Source organism: Rhinopithecus bieti, unplaced genomic scaffold (genome assembly GCF_001698545.2).
Source record: "Rhinopithecus bieti isolate Rb0 unplaced genomic scaffold, ASM169854v2 scaffold_35166, whole genome shotgun sequence".
Taxonomy (NCBI): Eukaryota; Metazoa; Chordata; class Mammalia; order Primates; family Cercopithecidae; genus Rhinopithecus; species Rhinopithecus bieti.
In genome coordinates this window covers 1,494,865-1,517,380 of record NW_016815254.1, presented here as the reverse complement: position 1 = coordinate 1,517,380, position 22,516 = coordinate 1,494,865, and the positions used below count along the sequence as shown (strand labels likewise).

Here is a 22,516-nt window from a genome sequence, read left to right as displayed (position 1 = left end):
TATGTGTGTGTGTGTTTATATGCACATGACTTGACCATCATAAAGCTTAGTGTTTTTCTTCTAGATCTTTTGGCACTGGAACAAGATGCTGTCTTTGGCCTGGAATCCCTACTGGTACTTTGTAGTCAAGATGGTAATCCAGGTGCTCAGGCCACTTTAAAGGTGAAAACTTTTATTTTTTAAGTTGTAATAGATATATATGATGGTCTTAGGCAATAGAAAGCAAAGTTAAGCAGACATAGCTCTGGTACTCTTAGAAGTTTTAATCTAAGTGATTATATCTAGCTGATAAAACCACACTGATTTAATCTAACTGATAAAACCACAAAAAAAACTGATGAAATGACTGCAGCCAAACTCAGAAATGTTCATTAATTTAACATAAGCATTCATTAATTTCCCAGTGACATAAGCCCTAGTTTATAAGCCAAGGGAAGAATATTTTAAGGAATTTTCACTTTCACTTCGTTACAGAAATCATCTTAGAGATATGTAAGATTTTTAAAATGTGAAATAAGGCCAGGCATTGTAATCCCAGCATTTTGGGGAGGTCAAGGTGGAAGGATTGCATGAGCCTAGGAGTTCAAGATCACCCTGGGCAGCATACTGAGACCCTATCTCTGGAAAAATTTTTTAAAGTTTAGCTGAACATGATGGGACACACTTATAGTCCTAACTACTCATGAGGCTGAGGTGAGAGGATCGCTCAAACTCGAGAGGCTGAGGCTTCAGTGAGCCATTATTGCACCACTGTTCTCTACCCTACGTCACAGAATGAGATCCTGTCTCAAAAAAAAAAATTAAAATGTGAAGTGAGACTACTCTTTTTGGAGTGAAACATGAAATATAATTTGTGATAGTGCAAAATTAATAAGGAAAAGCATAGTTAATAGAAGTAAGAAACTATTAGATAAACATTGGTACATGTAAGAGCGTTAGCTTGTCTAAGGTATGGTTTCGAGGAAGTCATGGCTCATTTTAGCGTGTTAAGGAAAGTAGTGATATGGTCATAGTGATGAACAATAAAGATAGTAATATCATTAAGTGAAAGCTAATAAGAAGTAGAGAAGAGAAGTAGACAACAGGTGTTTGGCAACACATTCTGAGGGGATCCTCAGAATCCCCTTGGAACCACAGTACATTTAAAACTTTTTTTAAAAGCAAATCTTTTTTCCAACAATTGTGGGTGTCAGTAAAATGCTGGATTCAGCACAGTGGGACATACATAGATGGCCAAGAAAGGTTCCTGTAATAGCAGAGCTTTCCATCTAGAATAGGCTACTGATATTTATATAGGAGACTATAATACCAAACAGAACACAATACATTCTCTGATACTTCACAAAAGAAGTGCAGTTCTAATGAGAGGTCAGAGTCGGGAGTGATTAACTTTAACCAAGGATATTAGGGAAGACTTCAAATAAATGTCATATGAGTTGAGTTGTGAAGGTGGAATTGAATTACAGTAATGAGGAAAGATTGTTTGAGCCCAATGACCACTATTATAAAAGACTTGAATGTAAGAATGTACCTGTTGTGGTGGAAGACTGGTGACTAGCCCACTGTGGCTGGATGAAATAATGTGAGATTGGAAAAGTAGTTCAATCATAGAGGATATCAAATAACATGCTATTATGGCTTTGATTCTATAGATAATGAGGAGATAATATAATTTAAAGTAATGGTAACCTTTGTCATAGTTATTATTGTTATTTGAATGTCTATTATGTGCCAAACTTCGTTGAAGACTTATATTATACATTTCTTTCAGTCCCTCAATAACCCTATAATGAAATGTGTTTCTCTCTTATACACATCCGAAACTTAAGGCTGAGAGAGATGGAAGTACTTTGTTCAAAGCCACCTAGCTAATAAGGGGCAGGCTGAGCTTCAGCCCTTGCATTTTTCAGACTCTAAAGTTTATGTGTGTGCCTAACAGCCCACTGATGGCTGCGTGTTTGCATTGTGAAGGATGGATTGAAGGGCCCCTCTTTTCAAAAAATTGGAATTAGGAAGAGATTTATGATGTGGTAGAGAGATTGGAAAGGCGCTAACAGTAAATATTGGAGATTTGACAAAAGAATATATTAGCTTTGTAAAAGTGGGAATATTTCTAGGTTTCTAGTTTTTTGACTGGATATTAGTGATGCCTTTAACAAGGCCTTAATAAGAGAAATTCTGTAGCCAAATTGATTTTTAGATTTCAATTGAGAAGTAAGAGAAAATTAGGAATCTCTTTCCCACTTGAGTGTACTTAAGAGTCATCTAAGGCATCTTTTTAAAACTATGAACTCTTGGTAGCCTCAACACACACACACACACACACACACACACACACACACGTATGTTAATTCATTAGGGTAGGGCCCAGGAATCTATAGTTTTATTTTCCTTCTGGGAGATGCTGGCATAGTTTACAAGCCATACTTCAGAAGCAGTTCCTGAAAAGTAATGATAGTACAATGATGGTGACATTTGGCATATATTTGCCTCTTCAGCATTCTTCCTTATGATTTCCATCTTTCTTAAAAGTATTTTGATAGTCTTAGATTGAAATGAGTGGTTGACGTGCAGTCCTAATTTGTTATTTTAAACGTAGTGCACTTCACAAACCCTAATGTGGGATTCAGTACCTCGTGTTTCTTATGAAGAAAAATGCTATGCCTACAAGAAACCTCGCCCTTGATTTTCCCAGTAACCTGTACAAAGCTCTTTTCTTTAAAGCTTCATCTGTATCTTCAAAATGTAACTAGTTAATTTTCTTTTTGGCATGCAGATTGCTCTAAACTGTATGGTGAAGTTAGCCAAGGGCAGGCCCCATCTTAGCCAGTCAGTGGTTGAGACCTTGTTGACTCAGTTGCACAGTGCTCAAGATGCTGCCCGGATTTTGATGTGCCATTGCCTGGCAGCCATTGCCATGCAACTGCCGGTGCTGGGTGATGGGATGCTTGGTGACCTCATGGAGCTGTACAAGGTGATTGGACGATCAGCCACAGACAAGCAACAAGAACTTCTGGTAAAAAGCCACATTTTGAATCTCCTTTGAGGATCTGGTCTAGTGGGAATTACTTTTAAGTTAACATTACTGTTTGACTTTACTTAAAAAACAGAACAAACAATGGGTTAAATTCATTACCTAAGACCAGAGTGTGCTGGTGTCAAAATAGAATTGGCTGTATGAGCTTTTTACTTTTTTCACTTGTGATTTAAAAAGCCATGTTTTGTTCACCTCTAAAACTGCTTTCTTCCTAAACCCTGTCAGATCAGCTTCGTATAGCCAAAGCCTTCAATCTCATGTTTTCTTTTATTACAAAGGACAAAATGAAAATGAAACTTTTTTCTTCCTTATACAAAGTAAATAATGAACTAAACCCTGTTTTGTACTTCAGAAAATAGAAGTTAAAAATCTAATGACAATAATGACCATAAATTAGCCCAAATTTATGTTTTCCATTCCAGGACCTCTTTAGCTGTTTAGGATTCAGTTGAGGCTTCTGTAGACCCTTGGGATTAGGAAAGATATATGCTTAGAAAGAAACAGAAACTGTGGAAGCCATAAAATGTTTAGTTGAAAAGTTCTGCAGGACTGAGAGTAGGCTATATTCTAAATAATTGTAAATTAAATGAAAGTTGTAAGATCGCCATTCCATATTGTGGGAAGAAATATAATGAAATGACTTATTCAAGCCTGTTTTATATTTAATCCTCCAGAGGGAATTGTATAAAAGATTGACCCCATCTCATCATTTGCTGCCAGAAAAGGTTACCTTGATGACCAAATGTATGGATCTTTATATGAATCAGCTTTGAAATATTAAGAGGCAATTAGCTAAGTTGTTTATTATGAAGTGGCATTTTGAACTAATGGTCCTGATATCTTAAACTACTACTTTAAGATAGTCTTAAATTACGAAATGTAATACTCAAAAATGTAATACTCAAAAAAATCTAAGGAATAATACAGTGAAAACTCTTCCGTTCATTATCTAGCTTAAGAAAAAGGTATTAACAGTTTAGTTGAAGCCCCCTGTGTACCTTGCTGATAGCATCTCCTCCCTTCTCTTAGGTAACCACTATCCTGAATTTGATATTTATCATTCTCATGCCTGTTATTCTTTTACTACCAAAGTATATATCCCTAAGTAATATGTAGTATTTGGCATATTTTTAACTTTACGTAAACTTTATCATACTGCTTGTAATCTTTTGCATTTTGCATATTTTTGCCTATTTTCCTTGTCATCTATATTGGTAAGTCTATCTCTAGTTTATCCATTTTACTTATGTATCTCATTGTGTGATTATGTTATATAATTTATTTATCCATATTGTGGATATTGCTTCTACTTATTCGCTGTTATAAAGAGTGCCCTGAGTGAATGGAATAAATTGCTTAATGACTTCAAATAAAAAATTAAATAAATGTCAATGGAAAACAAATTTTGTTCTTTTGCAGTGGGCTCTAATTACTTTTCCTCCCTTTGGGGTAGGTTATCAATGACACTGGATAAAATTAAATGATTTTCTTGGTTTTCTTCTTGCCCAATGTTAGGTGAGTTTGGCTACTGTGATTTTTGTAGCAAGTCAGAAGGCATTATCTGTGGAAAGTAAGGCAGTAATTAAGCAGCAGCTTGAAAGTGTCTCCAATGGATGGACTGTATACCGTATTGCCAGACAGGCTTCCAGAATGGTATGTGTTACCCTTCTGAGTGAACTGGGTTGGCGGAAATGTCAGGTCATGTACCTTCAACTGTATGATTATTAGTTGTAGTCAAAACTAAAAATAAAGTTGAAGTACCTTTTAGTCATGGGTTCTGAAGATGAGGAAGGAAAGGACCTGATTTTTAACTTTTATCATAAAAGAATGGTATATATGTTGTTGGTATTAGTAATGAGGAAGTTAAAATCTGGGCCCTTTCTGGCTGTAGATTGTTAGTGCCACTTTCATTTTGCTCTGTATCGTTATAACCAAGGCCACCTACCACCCGCTGTTTCTATCTTCCTTTCTCAGTATACCACATCTTTGTTCCTCTCCCCAACCGTGTCATTCTGAAGTAGAAATGGGAAAGCTTTAGTATGCTGTACTCTTCTCAGCCATATGGAAAGCCTAACAAGTTTTATTAATTTTGTTTGAGAGGAAATAGAAACCTTGGTTAGTACAGAAATCCTGGCTGGGTGGGGTGGCTTATGCATGTAATCCCAATACTTTGGGGGAGGCCAAGGTGGGCAAATCTCTTGAGGCCAGGAGTTTGAGACCAGCCTGGCTGACATAGCAAAAGCCTGTCTCTACTAAAAATAAATAAATAAATAAAAAGTCCTTTGGGGAGAAGTCCAGAGACCAAAGTTTGAGAAAGCATTACTCTAGGTGATTGAAGTGCATGTTCTTAATTTTATGTTGCTTCTCAAATGGGGGAGGAGCACACACTCTTGGCAGGACAGTTCTTTATTTTACTGTTCTGTCCCAAGCATTGCAGGACATTGAGCATCCCTGGTCTCAGGCATTAAGTGCTATTCACATTTCTCCCAACAACTATGCCTTTTCCCCTGGGGTTTCTCTTACCCACTAAATAGTTTATTTAGAATAGCATTAAAAGGTATTTATACTTTCTATATTTTGGGCTAAAGTTCTAGACTTGGTTTATAGTTAATTCCATTTATTTTCTCTTTTGGAACTGTTTTAGTAAAGAATTTCAAGCATTATGTTACATAAAAGCAACTCAGCATATTTTCTCTGAGGAAATATTTAGACAGAGTCTCAGAGAATTATATAATATGAGGAATGATTCTTCAGACATATCCAAGGTTTGGGTTTCTCTTTTAGCTGCTGCATCAACTCTTTCAATGTAAGAACCTCACCATGTGCTCCTTCTATTCTTTTTTCTTTTCTTTTTTTGTTTTTAGGGTAATCATGACATGGCCAAAGAGCTTTATCAGAGTTTGCTGACTCAAGTGGCCTCAGAACACTTCTACTTCTGGCTAAATAGTTTGAAGGAGTTTTCACATGCAGAACAGTGTCTCACTGGGTTGCAAGAGGAAAATTATAGTTCAGCACTTTCTTGCATTGCTGAATCTTTAAAATTCTATCACAAAGGGATTGCTTCCTTAACAGTAAGTCCTCTTAATTCACCTTGGGTGATGATGACTTTTGTGAGAGTTCTCTCCTTTCTCTTTTTGGATTGGCCTATTTCAACTAACTTGAGAAACTTGCTGATGTGTATTTGACTATAAGAAGTAGGTCATGAAAATAAACCCTTAACCTTTTCCCCTTTTTAACATTCTTAGATTGATAGAAGTTTATCATTTTCTTGTTATAAAGAATTGGGTACCACTTTTTAACATAACAATGTGAAGAGGATTGCTGAATCCATGCAGAATGGGTAAGTGGTGTGGAGATAGGATCCTCCCTCTACAGACTCTTACTAGTAAGATTCCAGCCTGCATGCATCAGTACCACCATCAAACATAAACCCCTGACCTCATCTCATACCTGGCAACTACTGACTAAGTAACTAGAGTTTCTTGCTTTACAGATAAAGAGAAATTATCAAAGATTCTAGTGTCCCACTTTGTACCACTCTGTGATATCCTCCTACTCCACATTAACCATTAGCTAGATACAATTTCTGTTATCTCTGCCAAGAAAATGAAAGGGTTGCAAAGGGATCCTTATGTTTCCTTGAAATTAGTTAAATTCCTAAGTAGGAACCTGTTCCCTAAAATCAGCATTTTTTGTATTAATACAAGGGCTTTTTCCCTTTAAAAGTAAAGAAGTTATATTATCAACATTAAACATTTTAAAAATACTGTCACATGACTTTTAAAATTGTATATATTGAGATGGGACCATAAAACTTTTGGTACCTGTTTACGTACATTTATAACATATCTAAACTATTTTGAATGGTGGGCTATTTCAAAAGAAATGTTTCAAAGCAGAAAAAGCAGGTGTCACTAAAGAGAATATTCAGACTACTGTGAGGCACATATATTTTGAAGTATTTTATATATATATTTTTTGCTAGGATTGATTGATGACTGTTTAAAAAAGGAGTATAGGCTCTTCTCTATTTAAAGGGTAGCATTAACTACTTTGATTCTTTCTTGATTATTCTGGGAAGAGATTGTTGTTTCCCATATTAGACTAATAAATGCCCCAGAAAATTAAAGGTATAATTATTGATTCAGATCAATAGAACGATTTCATTTTCTAGTTTATGTGGAGCAGAAAATTGTTAATTATTTAGTACCATAAGTGGTAAGAACTTTGGACAGATAGGCTCACAAAACAGTGAGGCAGATGGAATTAATTTTATGAAAAATTATTTTGAATATTTAATACTCGGTTAATGATTTCTATGGTATGTGTTGTATTTAACGAGGGTTGACAATAATTAAGTATTGAATTCTGACACAGGAAGAAAGCACTTGATTCACAGAGAGGAGACCTTATCTTAGTCTTGGTTCTGCCATTAACACAGTGTGACTTTGGGTAGGTCATTGGGCCTCAGATACTCTCCTTTTGAAATGGAGTTATTTTATTCAACAGATCATAAACATTTGCTATGTGTCAAACACTGTGCTTTTAGGATTAAGAAAAACAGGAAATAATTCTTCACTTGAGTGTAGACTATAGGGAAAGGCAATATGATCCTCAGAGTTGTTGGAAACTTCCCACAAGTCTGATTGTATTATATACTCTCAGGGGTTTTTTGAGGACTTTTTTTATGTTTATTTTTTAACCTGTTCATTTGGTAAGTGTGGATTTGACAGTTGCTTTCTGTCTTTTTAACTGAGTAAATATGAGCATGTACTGCCCCTTTTAACTTACTGATGTGAATGATCCATACCTGAGATCGTACAGCTTTGAGGATCATGCTTTTTATCTGCTTCAGCCACACTAAACAGGAGAAGTTCAAAATTCTTTGTTTATAGAGACCCAATAGCAAAGTTAGGTGTTTAATTTCTCAATACAATGATTAATGATAGAGTTGTCTTTTTTCTTAGGAATAAAAATTCTAAAAAGTGTTTATATTAGCTTTCTGTGCTGTGTAACAAATTACTACAAGGTTAGTGGCTTAAAACAATACCTATTTATTATTTCACAGTTTCTGTGAGTCAGAAGTCCAGGCATAGGCCAGGCGTGGGGGCTTATGCCTGTAATCCCAGTATTTTGAGCCCAGGAGTTTGAGACCAGCCTGGGCAATGTTGGAAAACCCTGTCTCTACAAAAAAATTTAAAAATTAGTCGGGCATGGTGGCATGTGCCTGTGGTCCCAGCTACTCAGGAGGCTAAGGTGGGAGAATCGCCTGAGCCTGGGAGGAGGAGGTTGCAGTGAGCTGAGATTGTGTCATTGCACTCCAGCCTGAGACTCTGTCTCAAAAAAAAAAAAAAAAAAAAGTAGTAGTAGTAGCAGTAGTAGTAGTCCAGGTATGGCTTAGCTGGGTCCTCTGCTCATGGTATCACAAAACTGTAATCAAGGTGTCTGTGAGGGCCAGTCTCAGATATCTGAGGCTCCAGGAGGCTCAGGGTCCTGTTCTAAGATCATGAATTTGTTGCAGATTTTATTTCCTTGCACCTGAAGAACTTGTGGAACCTGGTTCTTCCAAACCAGCAAGAGAATCTCTCACCCTCTTTTAATGGCCTCAACTGATTAGATCCGATTCACTCCAAATGATCTCCCTTTCTACTAATCTAAAGTCAATTCATTAGGGACCTAAACCATATCCTCAAAATCTCATCACTTTTGCCATATTCCATTAGTTAGAAGCAAGTTTTGGGTGCTATCCACCTTCAAAAGAAGATGTTGTAGGTTTAGTTTTCCTTAATGTAAAATGCTTGGAACCAGGAGTGTTTTGTATTTTGAGGTTTCTTTGGATTTTGGAATATTTTCATTATGCCAGTTGAGCCTCCCTAATTCAAAATTTGAAATGCTCCGATGAACATTTCCTTTGAACATCATGTCAATTTCAGATTCTGGAGCATTTCAGAATTTGGATCATTTCAGATTTTAGGTTTTTAAACTAGTGATATTCAGCCTGCCCAAGGTGTGGATACCAGGGAACTTGAATCAGAGGAACCAGCTTAACATTCTACCTACAATAGTGTTTTTCTTTTTTTATCGTTTAATTTTTGTTATTAAATATTGAATAGGCATAATATCTACATATGTATTATGTAGGGCATAAAAAAACACAACAAATATCCAAACATCCAGTTAGAAAATAGGACATTATCATTACCTTTAAAATTCTTATATGCTTGTGAATATCACCCTGGGTAACATAGCAAGACGCTGTTTCCTTAAAAAAAAAAAAAAAAAAAAAAAAAAAAGTAAAACTCTTATGTGTGCCTCCACATTTGTACACTGTCCTTCCCACAAAGGTAACAGTACTTTGGATCTTGTGTTTACTGTTCCATTGCCTTTCTTTATAATTTTTTCTTTTTCTTTTCTTTTTTTTTGAGACTGAGTTTCACTCTTGTCACCAGACTGGAGTGCAGTGGCATGATCTCAGCTCACTGCATCCTCCACCTCCCAGGTTCAAGTGATTCTCCTGCCTCACCCTCCCAAGTAACTGGGATTACAGGCACTCTTTACCATCCCTGGCTAATTTTTGTATTTTTAGTAGAGACAGGGTTTCACCATTTCGCCAGACTGGTCTCAAACTCGTGACCTAAGGTGATCCACCCACCTCGGCCTGCCAAAGTGCTGGCATTACAGGCGTGAGCCCGATGCCCAGCCCTTTCTTTATAATTTCAACGTGCTTCTTTGTAACTCTAAACAAGGTTCTGTTTTATGTTGCTTGTTTTTGAATTTTATATAAAAAGGAATCATATTTTTCTTTGACTTGCTTTGATCATCTAAATTATGTTCCTAAGATTCATCTGTTTTGTTGCAGGAATCTGTAGGTCAATTTCCCTGCCATATAGTCTTGCATCATAAGAATATACATCAATTTATTTTCCCACTTTAGTGTTGATAAGCATTTTGATTTTTCCAGTTTCTTGCTGTTACCAACGTACTGCTCTGAACATTCTTGTACATATCTTTTGATGCACTTACTGCAAAGGTTTCTCTAGGACAGTGGTTCTCAACCAGGGATGGTTTTATCCTCCAGGAGATATTTGGCAGTATCTGGAGCCTTTTTTGGTTATCACCACTTGCCCAGTTGTTACTGGTATTTAGTGCAGAGGCAATGCACAGGAGAGCCTCCCTCAACAAAGAATTATTCAGTTCAGAATGTCAGTAATACTCAGGTTGAAAAAACCCTTCTCTAGGGCAGTGGCCCTCACTCAGAGCTGTGTATCTGCCCCTTGCTCCAATTTGGAAGTGTGTGTGGATGTTTCTTTTTGTCACAGTGATGGGGAGTTGGGAAGCATTCCTACTGGCAGTAATGGTCAGTGACTAAATACCTAATCTCCTAAAATGCTAAGAATACTCCTGTTCCTGTTTAGAGATATTGCTGTAAGATATTACCGAAGAGTGGAATTGCACAGGTTATGTACATCTTTAAATTGACTAGCTAATACCAGGTTTTTCCCAGTGGCTTTACAAATTTAAAGTCCTCCAAACAGTGTGTAAGAGTTCCTATTGCCATACGTTTTTCTCTTTGTCTGGTAGGTTCTAAAGCTTATGATTGGCTTTTCCCAGATTACTAATACAATTAGACGTTTGTTTCATGTGTTTGGCCATTTGTGTTTTATTTTCTGCAAAGTTCCTTTTGAAGATTTTTACTAATTTTCCTACTAGTTTCTGTGTCTTTTTCTTACTGGTTTATAAGAGTACTTTATACGTTCTGGATACTAATCTTTTGTTATATGAAATGCAGATATTATTAGATTTGTAACTTTTTTCCTGCTTTTTGTGTTCTGATGAATAGCAGTTTTTAATTTTAATGTAGTCTGAGATCTTTTTTTTTATGGTGTGTGTTTTGTTTGTGTTGAAATTTCTCTCTACTTCATGCCCATTCCAGTTACTACCTTCACCTTTCTCCCAAGAATTAGTGACTATTTTGATTTCTAAAACTATGGCTTAGTTTGGCCTTGTTTTCCAACCTTATTTAACGCATGCAGTATTATTCTTTTGATTCTAGCTTTTTTTGCTCAGCACTGTCTATATAATATGATTCATTCATGTTTTTTGTTGTATATGGCAATTGTTCATTTATTTTTATTGCTGCAGAGTATTCCATTGGATGACTATTATACAATCTGTTTAGCATTTTATTGTTGAGGAATGTTTGGCTTGTTTCCATTTTGGGGCTGTTAAGAATAAATCAGTTATGAACATTCTTATACATAACTTTTGATACAGATGTACCTTTCTTCTAGGTGGTAGTGCCTCATCATAGGACATACTTAGGTTCAGCTTTAGTAGGTGACTGCTAACCAGTGTTGCCCCTGTTGGTTTCCAGTTTAACCAGTATTGTATCCAAATGCCTTTTGGGTTTTGTAGTGCTTTTTGAATGTATGGCTTGATGACCGATCAGTTTTGGAATATTTGGTCATTCTCTCTCTCTCTTTTTTTTTTTTTTTTTTTAGACAAGGGTCTCAATCTGTTACCCAGGCTGTAGTACAGCAGCGTGATCATAGCTCACTACAGCCTCATACTGTACCACTGCACCCAGCTAATTTTTTAAATTTTATTTTTGGTAGAGATGGGTGTCTCACTTTGTTGCCCAGGCTGGTCTTGAACTCCTGGTCTCAAGCCAGCCTCCCAAAGTGCTGGGATTACAGGCATGAGCCACTGTACCTGACCGTTACTTCTTTAGATATTGCTTCTGTCCCTTTTTCTTTCATTTAGGGCTTCAGTTGCACCTGCATTAATCCTTTTTACCAAGTCTCATATATCTCTTACATTCTCTTCTCCATTTTCCATCTTTTTATCTCTCTGCATTTCCCTCTAGATGTTTTCTCCTGTCCTATGTTCTAGTTCATTAATATTTTTACTGTTTAATCTGCTGTTAAACCCATTCATTACATTCTTAATTTCATTTATTAATATAAGTAGTGGCAAAAATCATACTTTTGCACTAACCTAATATATATTTTTAGTCCCAGACTTTCCATTTGCTTATTTTATATTTTCCACTTTTCAACTAGGCTTCTCCATCTTGTCATTTAATTTTTTAACATATTAATCATAGTTATTTTAAAGTTCATATCTGATATCTCTGCTATCTGGATCTATTGTTGTTTGTGTTTTTTACTTTTTTTCCCCTCTTGGTTTGGGGAGTTTTGTCATTTTTGTATGCTTGGTTATTTTATTTTTTCCCTACATGCCAGCACTGTCTTTCCAGCTCTGTCGCCCAGGCTGGAGTGCAGTGGCACAATCTCGGCTCACTGCAACCCCCACCTCCTGGGTTCAAGCAATTCTCCTGCCTTAGCCTCCTGAGTAGCTGGGATTACAGGTGTGCGCCACCACGCCCAGCTAATTTTTTTGTATTTTTGGTGGAGACGGGGTTTCACCATGTTGGCCAGGCTGGTTTCGAACTCTTGATCTCGTAATCTGCCCACCTTGGCCTCCCAAAATGCTGGGATTACAGGTGTGAGCCACCGCTCCCAGCCACTTGGTTATTTTTTATTGAATTTTGGACAGTGTGTTTGAAAAATGATAGGTATTTACATTATAAGAGCCTTAAATTATTTTTCCTTTCTTTTGACAGGCGCTTAGGGTAAGGGTGGATGACCTTAATTCAGCCAAAGATTGAACTGATTCAAAGCTAGGCTTCAGTCCTTGTGAGAGCCAGCATATTTTTGGGTTCTCCTGATTCCTAGGGTATAGTTCTTTGAGGTTACAGCAGAAAGCCTGAATGAAGTATTTTCCACAGTCCTTTCTAGTTTTATGAGACCCCTGAAAGCTCTGCTCAGCTTTTCAGTAGCAGTTTTCAAATTAGCGTATGTCAGGGCTACCTTTTTGGGTTTCCCTTCTCTTCATGATTTTGGTTCCACAGGTCCTTATAACCTTAGTAGTTCTTCAGTGCTTTCACATAGATACTTTAAATATTTTGTTCCATTTTCCCAGCTGGTCTTAGTAGGAGGGCTGGTTTAATCTAGTTTCTCCTAGCTTTAGGCTTGGCTTATTCTTTTAAAAACTGACCTTATGCTAAGTAAAATAAGCCAGTCACAGAAGACTTATACTGTATGGTTCCACTTATATGATATCTAAAGTGGTCAAATTCTTAGGAACAGACAGTAGAATAGTGGTTACCAGGGGCTTGAGGCAAGGGAAAAGGGGGAGTTGTTTGTTTAATGAGTATAAAGTTTCAGTTCTACTAGATGAAAAAAGTTCTGGAGACCTCTTTCACAATAATATGAGCTTATCAGGTAGCTTTTTTCCAGCTATATTGGTTTCTTTAGCTAGCTCTGTTTAGAAATTCAGTGAAATAGTATTAATTATATGCCTGTTTAACACACATTTAACTCTATATGTTTCGCCAGAAAAAAAAAAAAAGACTATTTGGATAGTGGAGACAATTCTGCCAGCCATTCTTCTCAATTAGCTTATACCCCAGAATGAAATTAGAAAACAATTAGAAAACAATTCTGAGTTTGTTGTTCCTTCATCTGGCTATGTTGAAATAACTGGAAATAACTCATTCCTGAGGAATTTTCAGGGGTAATTTTGATTATACACAATGTTTCCTTTATCTCCTGATGTTAGAACCCAACCTCTGTTTAAGCTTTAGCCCCAGTGGAAAGAAAAGGAAATGAGATCCCTTTATTTCTCATTGGCATTATTCATACTTCTGTAATCCAAACCTTATTTCTTATACATCTCCTAATGTTATTAGATGATATTACCCTTTAAATAAAAGTCTTTGACTTTTATTACAAATCTGTCTCTGTGTTCTTTTTGAACACAAGTACTGTATGTAGCACTGCTTTCCTTCAGTATAACATGGTCTAGGATGGCACAATCACCTTCAAGGTTATCATCAATCAAATATTTCTTGTTAGAGATAAAGCCAGAGTAGCAGCAGATCTCCTTTACTACAACATCTTTCTTCTCTTTCAGTTTTATAATGTGTGTTAGAACAGTATTGCCGGTATTTTTTGTGAGTTAAGATGGTTGGTAGTATTTATATAACTGTATCACACACACTTTCTTGTACCCCTGTCCCTTTTAAAGTTGCTGAGAAACATAAATTTAAAATAGCAAGTAGCAGTGTAAGAGGCAGAGGAGGTGGGGGGATTTATCTTCCTATAACAGCAAATCAGATCTCATCTAAGAAATTAAAAACAATTTAAGTAGTCTCTTTAATGTCCTAATCTGTGCTGTTTCATGATTACAACAAAATAATTCTGAAGGTTGAAAACCACAGAATTAAATATGTTGAGTATAGTTATTACTTCTACCTTATATAAAAGGTTTCATCAAGGGCCTTTGCAGTTTAAGAGGAATACTAGAGCAAGCATACATTCTTAAAAAGGATACGCTTTTATACTGTTGGTGAGACTGTAAACTAGTTCAACCATTGTGGAAGACAGTGTGGCAATTCCTCAAGGATCTAGAACTAGAAATACCATTTGACCTAGCCATCCCATTACTGGGTATATACCCAAAGGATTATAAATCATGATGCTATAAAGACACATGCACACGTATGTTTATTGCGGCACTATTCACAATAGCAAAGACTTGGAACGAACCCAGATGTCCATCAATGTTAAACTGGATTAAGAAAGTGTGGCACATATATACTATGGAATACTATGAAGCCATAAAAAAGGATGAGTTCACACCCTTTGTAGGAACATGGATGAAGCTGGAAACCATCATTCTGAGCAAACTATCACAAGGACAGAAAACGAAACACCCCGTGTTCTTACTCATAGCGGGGAATTGAACAATGAGAACACTTGGACACAGGTGGGNTCTAGAACTAGAAATACCATATGACCCAGCCATCCCATTACTGGGTATATACCCAAAGGATTATAAATCATGATGCTATAAAGACACATGCACACGTATGTTTATTGCGGCACTATTCACAATAGCAAAGACTTGGAACGAACCCAGATGTCCATCAATGTTAAACTGGATTAAGAAAGTGTGGCACATATATACTATGGAATACTATGAAGCCATAAAAAAGGATGAGTTCACACCCTTTGTAGGAACATGGATGAAGCTGGAAACCATCATTCTGAGCAAACTATCACAAGGACAGAAAACGAAACACCCCGTGTTCTTACTCATAGCGGGGAATTGAACAATGAGAACACTTGGACACAGGTGGGGGAACATCACACACTGGGGCCTGTCGTGGGGTGGGAGGAGTGCGGAGGGATAGCATTAGGAGATGTACCTAATGTAAATGACGAGTTAATGGGTGCCGCACACCAACATGGCACATGTATACATATGTAACAAACCTGCACGTTGTGCACATGTACCCTAGAACTTAAAGTGTAATTAAAAAAAAAAAAAAGAATACGGAGAGTGGTTTACTAATTTGTAGAGTAAAATCTGAATGCTACCAAATAATGAAACAGATCATTTGACACTTAATAGTAGAGACGGCTATGCTAAGGTCAGTATGAGATAAAATTGGCCGGATAATGTTGTAACTGACTTCTAGAACCCCAAAATCATGTCTGGCTCTTTTGCTGAAAGACTAATGTGAGATAGTATCTAAGAAACAGCATCAGTGTGTTTTAAGTGGGTCATGTCATAGAGGAAGATTTTCACTATGCCTCCATTTATTGTTAAATTAGCACATTTTTAATATGTGCCTTTTGTTAAAACTACATAGTGCTAGGATCTCCACTAGGACAGTTGCCAAATAGTTAAAGGTTTTCTTAGTTCTCTGTCCACCCTGGCTTGCCCTACCATTTACCTTTTCTACCTAGCTAATGCTACCCAAGACTTACTCCTGACACCCCTCCATCTTCATTGAAACTTATTTGTGTGTTATAACCCCTTCTTCCTTGGTGTCCTCTCTGTGCTTTCTGAAGTCTCTATTCAGAAATTATTTTTAAAATTAATCTGGGCTACAGGAGTTTGAGGCCAGCCCGAGCAACATAGTGAGACCCCGTCTCTACAAAAAATTAGCTGGGCACAGCCAGGCGCAGTGGCTCTCGCCTGTAATCCCAGCACTTTGGTAGGCTGCGGCGAGCGGATCACGAGGTCAGGAGATCAAGACCATCTTGGCTAACATGGTGAAACCCTGTCTCTACTAAAAATATAAAAAATTAGCCGGGCGTGGTGGCACGCACCTGTAGTCCCAGCTACTCGGGAGGCTGAGGCAGGAGAATTGCTGGAACCCGGAAAACGGAGGTTGCAGTTAACTGAGATCGTGCCATTACACTCCAACTTGGGCAACAAGAGCCAAACTCCGTCTCAAAAAAAAAAAAAAAAAAATGAGCCGAGCATGGTGGTGCGCACCCTTAGTCCCAGCTACTCGAGAAACTCAGGTGGGAGGATCATTTGAGCCCAGGAAGTTGAGGCTACAGTGAGACATGATTGTGCCACTGCACTCCGGCCTGGGTGATAGAATGATTCCCTGTCTCAAAAAATAAAAAAATAAAAAATAAAGAAAAGAAAAGAAATTTGGGCTACTGTGGAAGCAGGTAACTTTGAGGCAATGTTCGTTTTTTAAAACAGTGACTGTCTAGAAACATATTTCTCCTGCCCTTATCTTTCTTTTCTTTTGCCCCAACTTTTCAAGGTTCCAGTGATGGGAGTTTCAGACTAGGAAGGTAGCAAGGTAATAGGCGATTTGGGGATGGTAATGTCCTTGAAGCATCCCTTATGTGATTTTCTTTCTTTCTTTTCTTTTCTTTCTTTCGACAGAGTCTTGCTCTGTCACCCAGGCTGGAGTGCAGTGGTGTGATCTCGGCTTACTGCAAACTCCGCCTCCTGGGTTCATGCCATTGTCCTGCCTCAGCCTCCCAAGTAGCTGGGACTACAGGCACCCACCACAATGCCCGGCTAATTTTTTTGTATTTTTAGTAGAGACAGGGTTTCACCGTGTTAGCCAGGATGGTCTCGATCTCCTGACCTCGAGATCCACCTGCCTCAGCCTCCTGAAGTGCTAGGATTACAGGCGTGAGCCACCACGCCCAGCCGTGATTATCTTCTTGATGATGTTCTTGACAACCCACATATTATGGGGTCTTCGTGAATGTAGGCAGTAAGGAACCTTTGAATAGTGATTGTACATACAGTTTTTCAGAGCTGGTGTTTAGTAACAATGTTTTTCATTCTAATATTACATTATTCTTTTTATCATTTAGGTCTTTATCCATCAGTGTTTTTAGAGAACTACTGCCCTTGACCACAAACTGATAAATACTTGGTACTGCCCCCCATCTCACTGTTATGTTTACTTTGTCTTAAATATCTCTTTTTTTTTTTTTTCCAGGCAGCTAGTACACCACTGAATCCTTTAAGTTTTCAATGTGAATTTGTAAAACTCAGGATTGACCTTCTACAAGCCTTCTCTCAACTTATCTGTACTTGTAATAGCCTGAAGACAAGCCCTCCACCTGCAATTGCCACAACAATTGCCATGACCTTAGGAAATGACCTTCAGAGGTGTGGTCGCATCTCCAATCAGGCATGTCTTAACTTTCAGTGCATTTTTTATTTACACTTTAGAGGTTTTTGAAGTTATAAGATGAAAAGTTGTGAAATTTAAAATCAGTGGTTTGACTCAGACATTATCATAAATGTTTATTAACTCAACTGTCTAGCTGAAAATAGGCTGATGTGTTATTAGAATGATAAAGTGATTGATGGTATCTCAATGGGTGCTACATATTTATATAAAGAGAAAGGACATAGATTTTTTTTTAAAAAACTTGAGAATATTTATAACTAAACTATTTTAGTGGAACTTGAAGAAGCTAAAATACAAATGTTTTTGTTTCTATGTCATATATAATAATCGTGTGAACATGTATAGTTTCATTTGCCATTTTGTTTTATTTAACAAAGTTTATGAAAATGAATGGAATGACAGTGAAAAGACTGCAATATTTTTTTGAGTTATTGTTTAAAGATGCTTTTTTATGTTTTGATTTTTGTGTTGTTTATACGATAATGAAAGCATGTTTATTTGTCATAATTGATTTTTTTTATAGATGAAACAGTCCATGGAAGAATTTCGAAGCCTTGCTTCTCGATATGGAGATCTTTACCAGGCATCTTTTGATGCTGACTCAGCAACTTTAAGGAATGTTGAACTGTATCCCAAGCTTGCCCTAGTATTTCTTGTTCTTTTTGGAAGTATTCTTTTAAATATAGACTACCTCAGATATGCTTATCTACAAAATACATGTTAGATAACCCTACAAATTTATTATATAGTTTCCCCTTTAAAATATATAAGCAGAATAATCTTACTTTTTAACTTTACCCAGGTGATTTTAACAAAAAATGATGATTCAAAGGTGTCTTTTTTTTTATATCCAGAAAGAGCATCCAAAGCAACATCCAAAGCCAGTGTTGCTTACCTGTGCTCACTTGAGCTACAACAGACAGCACAACACATTTTCCCACCAAAGAACTTGTGTTTCACCTCACCTTTCTTTGTGGCTAACAGTCCTAGTTTTTATCACCTTTATTAATGATCTTTCCAGTAGCATTAGTTGTCACTTTTGTTTTGTTTTGTTTTGTTTTGTTTTGAGATGGAGTCTCACTCTGTTGCCCAGGCTGGAGTGCAGTGGCATGATCTTGGCTCACTGCAACCTCTGCCTCCCGGGTTCAAGCAATTCTCCTGCCTCAGCCTCCCAAGTAGCTGGGATTACAGGCACGTGCCACCCCAACCTGGCTAATTTTTATATTTTTAGTAGAGACAGGGTTTCACCATGTTGGCCAGGCTGGTCTCAAACTCCTAGGCTCAAGTGATCCACCTAAAAGTGCTGGCATTATAGGCGTAAGGCACTGTGCCCAGCCTAGTGGTCACTTTTAAACCCTTCCTAAGTTCTCCGTATTTTCTTATTAGCAACTTCACTTTTGAAAGGAAGGAATGGAAATTCTTTTTTTAAGTTGTAGTACTTACCAATCAGTAGTTCTTGGCATTTAGTTTACTGATTGAAACCCAGTGAGTGCTGTGGGCCCCCTGTCCTGCAAAATGCATATATTCAGAGACACCCAAAATATGCATATAAGTTTGGGGGGGTTGCCGGACCTCTTGAGCCCTAGATTAGGAACCTCTGGGATAAAGGCTCCTTAGACCACTGTGTTTTGTTTTTGTTTTTATTTTTTTAACTTGTATCAGTGAAACGTTTATTTGCTTGTCCCAGACTCCTATGAAAAACCCCTATATCTAAGACAGATAAAAACAGAGTTGCTGTAATTGAATCATGGGGTCTATCACTTGATTTCCCCTTCCCACAGTAGTAGCCTCCGAAGTACCCTTCTTGGAACAGAGTCTGAGGATCGCTATTATAGACAATGTATATCCCTTAAAAAGAAAAGGTAGAGCCCCAGACCATTCGAGTTGATAACATTATGATTACTTTCACTAGGCAATCAAATCTTGACCCGTTTAGTGTTCAGGTAATATAAACCTATAGTGGGTTTCTTCTCTATTTTCATATGTAACCTTAACATCAATCCAGACAGCAGCAGAGCTGTTTACTGATATCTCATGCAATAGAAGCCCTGATTTTGGATCCAGAATCAGCAAGGTAATTCTAATATTAATAATAGTTGAAGTTACAGAACGCTTTCTATACATTGTCTTACCTAATCATCAGAATCATCAGAAGAGTATTTTGGAACAAGTATTATGGAAGTAAAAACAAAAAGGAAGAATTCTTCCAGCATTTTCTCCGAGTTACGTAACTAGTGACAAAACATAGATTTTCTGACTCTGTTTATTTGCCTCCTGCCTCCTTTTTTCAATAAGTTAACATGGAAAGATAACTGGGAAGAAATTCTTTGAATATGAACAGTTTCTTCTCGTATATTATAATTAAACTGTGAAAAATTGAGTTAATGATACAATTAAACTTGAACTTGAGATTTTTTTCCTTTGGCTTCTTAAACCAAAATATCCCTGATTTTGCTCTTTTAAATTTTTCCCTTCCCCCAGTAACTAATTAATTATTCAAAATAGTTGTTTTCATTAAAGAATGATTCCTTTTCTTCCCATTATAGTATTCTCTTTTGAATATGCATTCTCTTTCTTTTTTAAGTTCAGTGTTACATGTGCAGGTTTGTTATATAGGGAAACTCGTGTCACCAGGGTTTGTTGTACAAATCATTTCATTGCCCAGATTTTAAGCTTAGTACCCCTGGTCCTCTTTTTCCTCCCACTTCCACCCTCAGGTAGGCCCCAGTGTGTGGTGTTCCCCTCTATGTTTCCATATGTTCTCATCATTTATCTCCCACTTCTAAGTGAGAATGTGTGGTATTTGGTTTTCTGTTCCTGTGTTAGTTTGCTGAGGATAATAGCTTCCAGCTCCATCTATCTTCCTGCCAAGGACATGATCGTCTTCTTTTTTATGGCTGCATCGTATTTAGTGATGCATATGTACCACGTTTTATTTATCAGGTCTGCCATTGATGGGCATTTAGGTTAATTCCATGTGTTTGCTATTGTGAATAGTGCTGCAGTGAACATATGTGTGCATGTGTCATTATGATAGAATTATTTCTATTCCTTTGGGTATGTACACAGTATGGAATTGCTTGGCCGAATGGTAGTTCTGGTTTTAGCTTTTTGAGGAATCACCGTGGTGCTTTCCACAATGGTTGAACTAATTTACACTCCCACCAACAGTGTATAAGGGTTCCCTTTTCTCTGCAACCTCACCAGCATCTGTTATTTTTTAATGATTTAATAATAGCCATTCTGACTGGTGTGAGATGGTATCTCATTGTGGTTTTGATTTGCATTTCTCTAATGATCAGTGATGTTGAGGTTTTTTTCATATGCTTGTTGGCCATGTGTATGTCTTCTTTTGAAAAGTGTTCATGTCCTTTGCCCACTTTTTCGTGGACTTGTTTTTTTCTTGTAAATAATTTAAGTTCCTTATAGATGCTTGATATTAGACCTTTGTCAGATGCATAGTTAGCAAAAATTTTCTCCCATTCTGTAGGTTGTTTAATCTGTGGATAGTTTCTTTTGTTGTGCAGAAGCGCTTTAGTTTTGTTAGATCCCATTTGTCAATTTTTGCTTTTGTTGCAATTGCTTTTGGCATCTTTGCATTGAAATCTTTACCCATGCCTAGTCCTGAAGGTTGTCTTCCAGGGTTCTATCATTTTAGGTTTTACATTTAAGTCTTTAATCCATCTTGAGTTGATTTTTGTCTGTGGTGTAAGGAAGGGGTCCAGTTTCCATCTTTTGCATATGACATCCACTTATTCCAGCACCATTTATTGAACAGGAAGTCCTTTCCCTATTGCTTGTTTTTGTCAGCTTTGTCAAAAATAAGATGGTTGTAGGTGTGCATGGCCTTGTTTCTGGGCTCTCTATTCTATTCCATTGGTCTGTGTGTCTGTTTGTATACCAGTACCATGCTGTTTGGGTTACTGTAGCCCTGTAGTATAGTTTGAAGTTGGGTAGCCTGATGCCTCCAGCTTTGCCCTTTTTGCTTAGGATTGCCTTGGCTGTTTGGGCTCTTTTTGGTTCCATATGAATTTTAAAATAGTTTCTTGTTCTGTGAAGAATGTCATTGGCAGTTTGATAGGAATAGCATTGAATCTATACATTGCTTTGGGCAGTATGGCCATTTTAACAATATTGATTTCTTCTATTCATGAGCATGGAATGTTTTTCCATTTGTTTGTGTTATCTCTGATTTTGTTGAGCAGTGTTTTGCTTTCACCTCCCCAGTTAGCCATATTCCTGGGTATTTTATTCTTTTTTGACAGTCGTGAATGGGAATGCATTCCTGATTTGGCTTTCAGCTCGACTATTATTGGTATATAGGTATACTAGTGACTTTTTATGTTGATTTTGTATCCTGGATCTTTGCTGAAGTTGTTTATCAGCTTAAGGAGCTTGTGGGCCAAGACTGTGGGCTTTCCTATATATAGTATAATGTCTGCACACAGGGATAGTTGGACTTCCTCTCTTCTTCTTTGGATGCTCTTTATTTCTTTCTCTCGCCTGAGTGCTCTGGCCAGGATTTCCAATGCTGTGTTGAATAGGAGTGGTGAGAGAGGGCATCATTGTCTTATGCCAGTTTTCCGGGGGGAATGCTTCCAGCTTTTGCCCATTCGGTATGATATTGGCTGTGGTTTTTGTCATGGGTGGCTTTTATTATTTTGAGGTATGTTTCTTCAATTCCTAGTTTATTCAGAGTTTAATATAATGGGATATGAAATTTTATCAAAAAGCCTTTTCTGCATTGATTGAGATGATCATGTGGTTTTTGTCTCTAGTTCTATTTATGTGATGAATCACATTTATTGATTTGGATGTGTTGAACCAACCTTGCATCCCAGAGATAAAGCCTACTTGATGGTGGTGGATAAGCTTTTTGATTTGTTGCTGGGTTCAGTTTGCCAGTATTTTTTGAGGATTTTTGCATCAATGTTCATCAGGGATATTGG

At 37.2% G+C, this 22,516-nt stretch overlaps 1 protein-coding gene across 3 annotated transcripts in view; it reads left to right on the top strand.

Annotated features, from left to right (window-relative positions):
- Positions 1 to 22,516, top strand: part of INTS7 (integrator complex subunit 7) — a 99,674-nt gene that overhangs the window by 54,676 nt on the left and 22,482 nt on the right. For all 3 annotated transcript variants that reach the window (XM_017853042.1, XM_017853041.1, XM_017853043.1), the window contains 7 exons: positions 65 to 162; positions 2,777 to 3,016; positions 4,553 to 4,690; positions 5,902 to 6,108; positions 17,370 to 17,564; positions 18,091 to 18,194; positions 19,573 to 19,641. In XM_017853042.1, coding sequence (XP_017708531.1) covers positions 65 to 162; positions 2,777 to 3,016; positions 4,553 to 4,690; positions 5,902 to 6,108; positions 17,370 to 17,564; positions 18,091 to 18,194; positions 19,573 to 19,641 — 1,051 coding nt within the window. The remainder of the gene's footprint in view (positions 1 to 64; positions 163 to 2,776; positions 3,017 to 4,552; positions 4,691 to 5,901; positions 6,109 to 17,369; positions 17,565 to 18,090; positions 18,195 to 19,572; positions 19,642 to 22,516) is intronic.